General features: G+C 42.5%; 1 protein-coding gene across 9 annotated transcripts in view; it reads right to left on the bottom strand.

Moving 5' to 3' along the window:
- The window catches only part of TENM3 (teneurin transmembrane protein 3), a 552,323-nt gene that overhangs the window by 154,687 nt on the left and 387,230 nt on the right, over positions 1–10,406 (bottom strand). For all 9 annotated transcript variants that reach the window (XM_019521869.1, XM_019521871.1, XM_019521872.1 and 6 more), the window contains one exon: positions 1,999–2,121. In XM_019521869.1, coding sequence (XP_019377414.1) covers positions 1,999–2,121 — 123 coding nt within the window. The remainder of the gene's footprint in view (positions 1–1,998; positions 2,122–10,406) is intronic.

Raw genomic sequence — 10,406 nt, 5'->3', positions numbered from 1 at the left:
TCGGATTTTCCAGAGTGATCCTCCCGTGAGATGTCCGGGTAATTGAAGTCACCCATGACAACCATGGTTCTGGAGTATGCGGCCTCAGCCAGTTTCTGGGCAAACTCCTGGTCAAGTTCTTGACTTTGGGTGGGAGGTCTGTATTAGACTCTCACCATTGTGTCCCCTGTGTCATGTTCCCCACGGATTTCAACCCAGAAGGTCTCCACTCATCCACCCTGGTCACCAAGATCAGATTGCAGGGATGCATAGCTTTCCTTAACAGAGATGGAACTAAGCTATTATGTTTTTATAATTTGAGTTGGGGTGATTTGAAAAAAAAAAATCAAGACATTAAATGCTGGTAGAGGCTTCTTCTTCCTTTCTGAGGAGGAAGAAACCTCTACTGGGGAAATTTCCAGGGGAGATCAGCTGCACCTTGTGAAGGGGAAAATGGATTTTTTGTAGTAAAACAAATACAACATTCATCAAACATTTAAATCAAGTTTTCCATTCAAAAACTATTGATTTTAAAGCTCCTGCTAGCCAAAAGTGCATGGGCTCTTAAAGGTTTCAAGACTCTTAAAGGGCAAAATGAAAAATGTGAAATGGATTCCTTTAAGTGGTTTGTGTTTTAAAAGCTCCTTACAACAAAATCAAGAAAATATTTTGACTGTATATACTGGTTGGATAAGATAGACTACATATACTATCCTACCCTGGAAAACAGATTAACATATGGGCTACTGTACTCCAGTAAGAAGTAAATGATAAAACCAGAACTTGACAAACGGAAAAAATAGTAGGCATTATATAGCAAAGTCTCCCCCACCCCCAATCACAGGCAATATAGGCATTAATTTAATAACTCTAGGCATGTTGTACTCTTCACAGAGATTAACCAAAAGAGGACATTAAAAAATCTCTCTCGCAGTTTTTTATAGCATTGTTCTCTCAGGAGTAGGTTTTACTTCATTCTGGAATAAACAAGGATTTTGTTCTGGAAACTAGTCAGAGTTAATGGAAACCACAGAACTTAGAAACATCATATGGTAGCCTTATTTTTCTGAATTACCCCCTCCTTGTCAGGTCTGACCCAGATACTGTAGGTCTTCTAAATGTTACAGTTCTAAATAATTTCTAATTACTTGCAAAAAGAATTCATTATGGTATAGGCTCCAATCTTTAGATGGGAAATCCAGGAAAATGACTGCCAAGTACACACATTTGCAGGGAAGTGTTTTGGAGCAGGTCTGTCCAACAAGAGGCCTATGGAGCCATCACATGGCTTGCAGGCTGCATGCAGCCCAGGAGCAGTTAACATGAACCTCTCAGGCTCCTGCAGCTGCCTTTCCCACTTCTGCGCAGTCGGGGAGGGCCCAGGGTGCGTGCCTGCCACTGGTGCAGGGGACTGTGTGCCACTGGGGATGCCCAGGAAGTGAGGGAGACTGTGGGCCACCAGCGCAACCTACAAGGTGCAGAAGGAATCTTGGAAGGGCCTGCCCCACTCAGTGTGTGGCTCACATAGTGTGTGGCACAGGCCCCACAAGCCTATGCCTCTGAAGTCTCCGACTGCATTGAAGAATGAACATTTTCCAATGAAAAACACTTCTTTTGGGAAATGACTAACCAGTTTTACTTATTAATGACAGAGTCAACATTATATAAGATATAAAGTGATACAATGACATCTCATCTCTTCCATCAAAACCATCCATGGTGCTTGTCTTAGCTACAGAGGCCAAATGTTGCAATGCACTAAACTGATGCTCAGCTGGTGAGGACAGCTACTGATGTCGTTCCCTCCACCTGTGGGAGGAAAGACATATTCCCTTCCACTCTGAAATGCTAATGGTTTACAGTATCATAGTACTGCGACTGTGTTAAAACCATCTTGTACTTAAAAACTACAAGGCTGAAAAAGAACAAGATTATAAATAATTGATGCAAATGCAACACACGTTCAAGGAAAGGATATCCTAAAAAAAAGGAACTAGATGAAATTAGGGCCTCACTCACCATTTTCGCCAGAAGGTACCGATACAGTGTGTGTTGGCACAGTATCAGAATTCGCTTTTCCATTCTCAAACGTGTCATTTTCAGTTTGTTGTAACTGCCAGTTGAGGCCAAATAGATGCATTGCTGGTGGCAAAGAATACATATAATTTAAATATTTGGTGTCTTTAATTACAGTGATGAGTCGCACCGACAATGAAATTGCCATGTTTTGTATCAGAACAGTAAGAACACTGTTAAAAATATCTAATAATAGGAATAAGCATTATTTTAACATATGCAGTTTTCATTGCATATACCACAAAGGAATTCCTACACATACACTTTAATGACATAGTGCTATGGGTCAATGCAGTTGACAATCAACTCTGTTAAGCGACAGCCCAGTCATTCAGACTGTCTAATTGTGCACTCACTGCATCTGCTCTTACCTTGAGTCTTTTATGCATGTCCCATTAACATGAAGAGGACAACTTCTAATTGTGACCTTTTGCCTTTCCACCCCTAAACCTCTGGACAGAGAAGTCACTTCAGTTTTAAAAAAGAGATTCCTAAAACAATTTCCTAGAATAAATAATTCTATAAAGACATGGATATGTTCTGATCAGCTAGCAGGTTGAAACAAAAGTAACAAGACACAGAGAGAAAGATGGTTCCAGAAGGAGGATGGTAGCCTGTGACTTGAGAGATGAGTGTACATGCCTGTGATTAAAGAGCAATGCACACTTCTTTTCTTTGTCACAGACTTCCTATGTGGCCTCAGGCAAGTTACTTAATCACTGCCTCAGGAAAACATTTCCTTATCTGTCAGAAATGGAAGGAGGCTAAATACATTAAATATTCTGCTGTCCTCAGATGTTACACCAAAGATGACAAGATACTGGAGATGCTTAATTTTTCCCAACTTTTTTCTTAAAAATTAAGACATCAAGTGTAAATGTAAAATTAAATATAAAAAAAAAAACAGTAAGAAACATTTGTCTCTGATATTACTAGACTGTACTTGTCTCACTTCAGTGGATACTAGACTGTACTTGTTTGACTTCAGTGGAGTGGTACCCTTTAGAACCAGGGATTCATTAATCCCATTGTCCAAGGCTTTTATAGCAAAAATTTGTTTTACTATAAAATTGTTTTTTCTGTGATATGAAATATTCTCAAACTTCTTAATATCTAAGGTCTGTTTTCTCCCAAAGAACCTACCATACCATCAAAACCTGATTTTATTTTAAACAGTCTCCGTTAGTTTTGTAGCCCACAGGAAATAACATTATTTGCTGACTCTGCAACAGTAGTCATCTATAAAATACTATTGCTAGTGCTGAGACTGTGAGTGATATTGGTGTACGGAAGTATGCTAGCCAGTGCACTTTAGGTTGAGTTTTTTAAATGAATACAAAATATTAAAAAGTTAAAGCACTATCTCCCATTTCTCTCTTCCTTTTTTTCCTTCCCTCATGCACATCTCATTCAGCCCTTCTATATCCTTTTGAAATGCATCCCTTCATCCCATCTGGTACCATCTTTAATACTACAGCCTTTCTGTATTGACCCTGGACCTGATCCTGCAGTTCTTGCTTAAGACAGACTTCAGCGGGAGTTTGGTTTGGTCAAGTACTGCAGCATTAGACCCTCTGTCAGTTCCTTGCTTTAAAAGATCCACTATTACTGTATGCTTCAAAGATTGAAATCTACCCTCTAGATAAAATAATCTCTTTGTTCCATGTCTCTGACTCCACTATTCCTTTACTTTCTCAAACCTTAAATTGACTGTCAAGGCCTGAAAATGTAGAGTGATTCTCAACTCTCAGACCCTTTTTCTTTCTCACACCTCCCTTCTAACTATGTATGTCTACCATAATTGTCAGAATTAGCCCTGATTTTGACCCTACCTCAGCTGAAATTCTTATTCATGTCTTAACTACTGCTCCTGTTGGATTACTGCACATCTTTTAATATGGTCCTCCAAAGTCCCTGGGGCTAAATTTAACTGTCAGTTATATCAGTATACTTCACTGACCTCAGTGGAGTCACAGTTATGTAAGATCATAACTTTTAGGGAACCTAAAATACTTCACAGTCCAATGCTGGCATGCTCACCTACTCCAGTTAGCAGGATTACATAATCTCCAACCTCTGCCACCTTTAACTATTTCTTTTTCACTCTCTGGCCACATCTACATGAGATGCTGACTGTGCAGTCATTACTGCACAGTTATATAGTACTTGCATACACAAGTGACTATATGACTGTTCAGGAACGGGAGCTACTGCACAGCAGTGTTGCCAAGTGGCTTTTACGTGATGCTGACTGCACAGTAGCTCATTACTGCTGAGCAGTAGCATCGTGTCATGTTTAGTGGCACGTGATGCTACTGTGCGGTAGTAACGAGCTACTGAGCAGTCAGTGCCTCATGTAGATGCGACCTCTGTATCCAATTAGCACTTCGGAAAGAATGGTTACCAATGCTATAGTAACTTCTTTAAGACACTATAGTCAGTGGAACTCCCCAGCACTTGAGCTCAGAATATTTGGAATAACCACGTCAGTCAGTCAGGACCGGGGAAGCTCCTTAGGCCTTCTTCCCTCCCCAGTGAAGTCATAAAAGGAAAAGCAGCAGCCACTCTCCCTCAGTTCCCTAGCATTTCAAAGCTCAGAGAATTTGAGGGATCAGAAAGCAGGGATGGAGGATGGATAAAGGATCTACCCTGACATCTCAAAGATCCCCAGTGTCTGCAAAAGAAACATTATTTTTGTGTTATTGTATTTTTCCCCCAATTTGTGCCAAAATGGATTCCGCCATATATGACCACCAAACAGGATCCTGGTTAGGATGGTGGGATGAGGTGAACAGATATAAGCAGACTATTCCATGAAAAATGTTGTAAATTCTGAATGTTAGAACATCCTGGAAACAGATCAAGAACAATGCTTGAGTTTTCGTAGACTGAACTACCTTTTTCACAGTTTTTGCAAGAAAACCTCTTGTGGGGACCAGCTCAAAGACTTAGATCTATGGATGCAGGACCACAGTGCATATTTATTCTGTGCAGAACATAACTTTTGGAAGAATGTGGGTAAGCTCACTGACTAGTGCACATGGAACTCAGATATTACCTGGAGAGGAACTTTGCAGACGGCCTCAGTTCCAAAATCTTCTGGTTGAATGAGTATAGCATTCTACTTAGATGATCTGGCAACTTTATTTCTCCTGGAAGAAGCAGTGGCCATCAGGAAGACCTTTCTAAAGGTAGGATGGTGACTGGAACACTCCACAATACGTTTAAAGGAAGGGGCTCCATGAACTTCAGGAGGACAATGTTGATGTGTCATGATGGGGCCTGTTCTGTGACCAGTGAGTGAGCATGTATAAAGCCCTTGAGAAGTTTCAATGCTTTCAGAAGGGAGAAGATGCAAAATGACTGCTTTAGAAAGTCCTATGCTGACAGTGCTACCAGGTGAACTTTGATCAAACTGAAAGAGTTCAGAAGCTTGCAGATCCATTAAATAATCTAGAATGTAAGGAATCAAGGCCTGCTCAGGCTTGAGGACCATTCTGACCCACCAATATTGAATACCTCTCTCTCTTGGAAGAAAAGGCCTTCCTTATGGTTTTCTATTCTGTGCTATATCCTGTACATGTTGACAAACAGTCTTTTCCCATGATACCTGTTCAACCAGCATGCAGGCTGGCCATCATAGCAATCTTGAGCTGCATGAAGTATTTATCTCCTTTTCTTATACCAGGTCTGGATGGTCTGGGAGCTTAACTGTTAGCAGTAGGAACATATGCAATAGGTGAGTCTGCTAGACCAGACAAGAGCTGTGAAGATGAACGTGGCCCGGTCCTATTAGTTTTGGTGATTTTCCTGGGGAAATTAATGAAGATTGGTAAAAAAAAAAAAGAAAGAAAATACTAGGGATCTCAGGCTTATGACTCCTTTGGAGTACAAGTTGAGGTACTTTTTATTATTTCTGGTAGCAAAGAAATTATTAGATTCTCCCACCAGCAAAACCTGCACTTCTGCAGTTGCCACACAGAGTTGGTGACTGACTGTACACAGTAAATGTTCAATAAAAGATGTTGCTAGGTGCCACAAGTTGCAGAGCTCTGAGCGTGATGTCATTTAAGTAGTGCCAGCTCCACAAACTAATTGTTTTGCTGCACAGAAAGGCCAACATTTTGTTGCTTGTTTACACAATAAGTTACTGACCCACTGCCTTTCAGTATCTATACTGCTGAGTACCATAGCACCAGGGGAAGTACCACACAAGCTTGTTTGGTAGTCTGAAGTTCTGGCAGGTTTCTATGTAGTTTCATGACCTTTGGGGATCATTCCATCTCAAATGTGTCTGTGACAAGTGATTTGCACATTGATGGGCTTTCCTTTCTGGTCAGGACAGCCACCTAGATGGTACTCCAAGGATACAGGAAAGGAATTCAGGTGAAGTTTCTCGGAGAAGTAGACTGATGTAAGGCTGAAGTTTCTTGGAAAAGTAGACTGATGTAAGGCCAGGCAGCTAGTGTTACATGACATCACATGCCACCCCCCACCCACCCCCGCCATGACAGGTAAATTCTTACTATCACTCCCTGGTGTATGTTTCTCATTTACCAGGAACTGAATCAAGAGGAACCCATCCTGATGCAAATATCCTTATGCGGCTCTGAGACTAATCTTATCCTATGGGCCATACCCTCCAGAAGGAGCTGGAAGGACTGCACTGGTTCAGCCCCATTGTAGACTGGAAGCATACCCTGGGTGGCTGGTGACATCTTTAAGTCAAGAGCCAGAAACCAGCCCTGAGTCAGCAGAGATGGAAAGATGGAAGCAAATATTATCATCCTGAATCTGCTGATGACAGGGTGTCAGGGCTGGCAGACAGTCTGGGCCAGATTTTGTCACATATGGGACTAGTAAGACCATAGTTGGCCTTTACAACGATATATTAAGCAATTATGAGGACTGGTTTCTGAGATCAGCACCTAGGAATTTATGACAGTAACATGTAGACAATTTAACACTGGAGTCTATGTCTGCTGCTTCAAGCTCCTTTCCAGATTTCTGGCTTATGTCGTGTCTCTGTCTCCTGATCCTCACTTAGTATTTTAGTCACTGTTGTTGGAGCCTGTCATTCAACTCAACCCTTGGCTTGGCTCTGGTTCCAAACCTTTCCCCTAACCCAGTGGTGCTCAACCTCTGGCCCAGAGAAGATCTGGCCTGTGAAGCCATATTATCCAGTTTCCTCATGGGTATGGAAATTTGGCAATGGCACAACAGTAACAGTGTTAATTACCACTTCCCTGCTGCCCAATTTCTGGACCCATGGGGAGGCCTGCTGGGTGGATGAGGTAGATCTGTGCATGTAGCTAGATTCAGGCACATGGAGTCACTCCATGGGTATACTGCAGTTGCAGACTGACCTTATGTGCTGACTCTGTGCTGGATCCAGCCCATAGACCAGCCCTGTGCCACTCATCTGATCCATGGCTGAATGGGCTGAGCACCACTGCCTTAATTGTTTGGTTGGACTGTTCATATCCACCATATCCCTTGAAGGTGGCAGAAACATTTGCTCATTTTCCTCAGGCCTTGGATAGGATTCGGACCCTTTTCTTTGAAGACAGGAGATAATGAAAGAGAAGCTATTGCTAATGCATTATGAAAGGACTACTTTATGGCTTTCTGAGGACCATGGCCTCTTTTGAGAAGGCTCCATGACACTAGATGATAAAGGAGTGAGAGCAGCAGCTAACAGGAGGACTTGCAAGGAGTTTCATAGTTTCATAGTTAGTAGGGTCGGAAGGGACCTGAGCAGGTCATCAAGTCCAACCCCCTGCCATGGCAGGAAAGAGTACTGGGGTCAAACGACCCCAGCAGAGTGATTGTCTAGCCTTGTCTTAAAGACCCCCAGGGTAGGAGCCAGCACCACTCACTTGAAAGTTAGTTCCAGGTCCTAGCTGCCATGACAGTGAAGTAGCACCTCCTGATGTCTAATCTGAATTTACCCTCTGCCAGCTTGTGACCGTTATTTCTAGTCACTCCTGGTGGTGCTCGGGGGAACAGGGACTCCCCCAATGCCTGCTGGTCCCCTCTGACTAGTTTGTAACAGGCCACTAGATCCCAGGAGTGATCATAAGCAACTATATGTAGCAATAATATACAGTTTGAAATCTTTACCCAGCCCAAATGTAAGAGGATAAGGGTTTTTTTGAAGAATGCCTATATTGTTCTTGGCTTGTGTGCCTCCTAACTTTCATGTCAGACTTCTTGCTTTTGATGCAGATGTTGGCATGCAATAAGTAGTAACAATGACAAGTCTCTTCTGGAACAGCTGGGATATGTTATACATGGGTGGGTAGGCTGTGGTGCCTTTGGAAGCTTGTCTACACTGTGGCAAATGGTGAGTCCTGGCACACAAGGACTCAAGCACACTCTGCCAAATCCCTGCCCACCTGCACCTGGCAGGTGGGCCTAATAGTAGAACTATGTCACCAAGGCTGCTCAGAGTTCATCCTATGCATTCAATCTCAGGCAATCCTGAGCTGTACTTTTGGCTTTAGGGTGTGCCTGTAGGCCAAGGTGGGCGGGATATGCTCAAGCTCGTTGTTACTAGGATTCTCTACCATCACAGCGAGAGGACTGATACTGGCATAATTTCCCATCAGTCCTACAGCTATATATGTTCAGTCCTTTGAATGCCAAATCTTTAAAGGTCATCTGGACTTCCCCTGGGTTGCATCACAGCAGCCATAGCTGCAAAACTTGTCACAGTGTCTGACTCATGCATTGCTGGTTGTTTGTCCTTCTCTGGCAGAATCCTTCAGCTCCTTGCTACATGTGCAGGGGTTTGGAACAATGCGTGTCACTCTCTCCCACACCAGGGAGGAATATTTTGCAAATTTGTGATCCAAAACTGCAGGGAGGTTCAGGATTCTGTGCCAAAGATGGGCTGCTCCTTTCATCCTTTTCTTCTGGGATGCCCTTGCTTACACAGTCTTCTTCCTAGAGCACTGAGATAATGAGGAAGTCGTACAGGATGGGCAGAAAACATTGGTGCCGTGTTGGTACTGACATAACCCTTGAGTGAGGATCGATATAATTTTTCCACATACTTAGATGTTGGGGTAAGTGAGGTCAGAGTGTAACAAAAGGCCATTTTCAGGTTCCATTAAACTGTCACTTATTGGCAGAGCAGTTCTTGCTGGGGCTGAGGCGTTCAATAAATTGAATCATGTGTGCGCTTTACTGAATTACAGCTGTCTCAATATCTGGTGTGTCTGCAATCTTTGACAACAGCTCCTGGAATGCCTGGACGTTTCCCATTGTCAGTGTTAGAGCTTGGATGATCTCTATTTCAGAGAAGGAATATTCTTTAGAATGGTGGATCGCTGAACCATTTTCTGTACCAAGTATGAAGGAGACCACAGACAAATAAATTGCCAGTCCTCGTCTCTCTCATTCATCTAATGCTAGCAGCTGAATTGATTTGTTTCCTCACTTCTCCCACAACTAACTCTGGGCTGTGTTTCATGCATCCCCGTTTACAACAAACATATTCCTGAGCTAATGGACCTGATGGTCATTACTTCAAAACCCTGCTCAAGAATTGCCTTTATTATGAAGCCAAAAAAAATTAGTTATTTCAAATGTAGTAAGATACACAGAGATATACAAATGTTTCCTATTCCATGGAAGTAAAAATATCATCAATAGCTGTTGCTTTAACATCTCTTCTTGAATAGCTTTTCTTTTCTGTCACCCTCTGCTTGGTTTTTTTTGTTTTGTGCTTCTTTCCTAATTGGGGCAGTAATTATCTTTTTGTGGATTTGTAAAGTGGCTAGTTGGTAGGTACAACCACAATCCAAATAATAAAAATAACACCTTCTCAAGCCTTCTGGTGATAGTTTTATTTTTGCACCCTGATTCCTCCTTGACATCAGCCCGAAGTACTGTAATAATGATCAGGCTTGCACGTCCTTAAAATTCCACTAACTCATGAAGCATAAGCTAGGAATACAGCCATTTTAGGGCACAATTTTAAAGTGACAACATGTAGGGCATAGAGTGGCAGCAGTGAAAAGTGTGTGGCAAGGGAGAAACTAAAGAGTGGCTGGCAATCTCCTTTTCCTTCCTTTTTTATTTTAAACACCAGTCACCCTCTGGAACACACCCAGCAAAGAAACTGAATGCATGCCAATATGAATAGGTAATGAAAAGACAAGTCTGGACAAGGGGGCTGAGGAGGAAAAGTGCACCTTAAGTGTGGGGAATTTGTAGAGGTGCCTGAAGATTGATGCCTACACAGTCAGATGGACTGCAGATTGGCTCAAGGGTCATACTCAGAGGGTGGTGGTGGATGGGTCATATTCAACCTGGGGGGAAATGGGCAGCGGAGTCCCCCAGGG

The sequence above is a fragment of the Gavialis gangeticus genome, unplaced genomic scaffold (genome assembly GCF_001723915.1).
Source record: "Gavialis gangeticus isolate Ggan-Ray unplaced genomic scaffold, GavGan_comp1, whole genome shotgun sequence".
Lineage (NCBI taxonomy): Eukaryota > Metazoa > Chordata > Crocodylia > Gavialidae > Gavialis > Gavialis gangeticus.
Note: the sequence above shows the minus strand (reverse complement) of the source record. Positions and strands in the feature narration are given on the sequence as shown.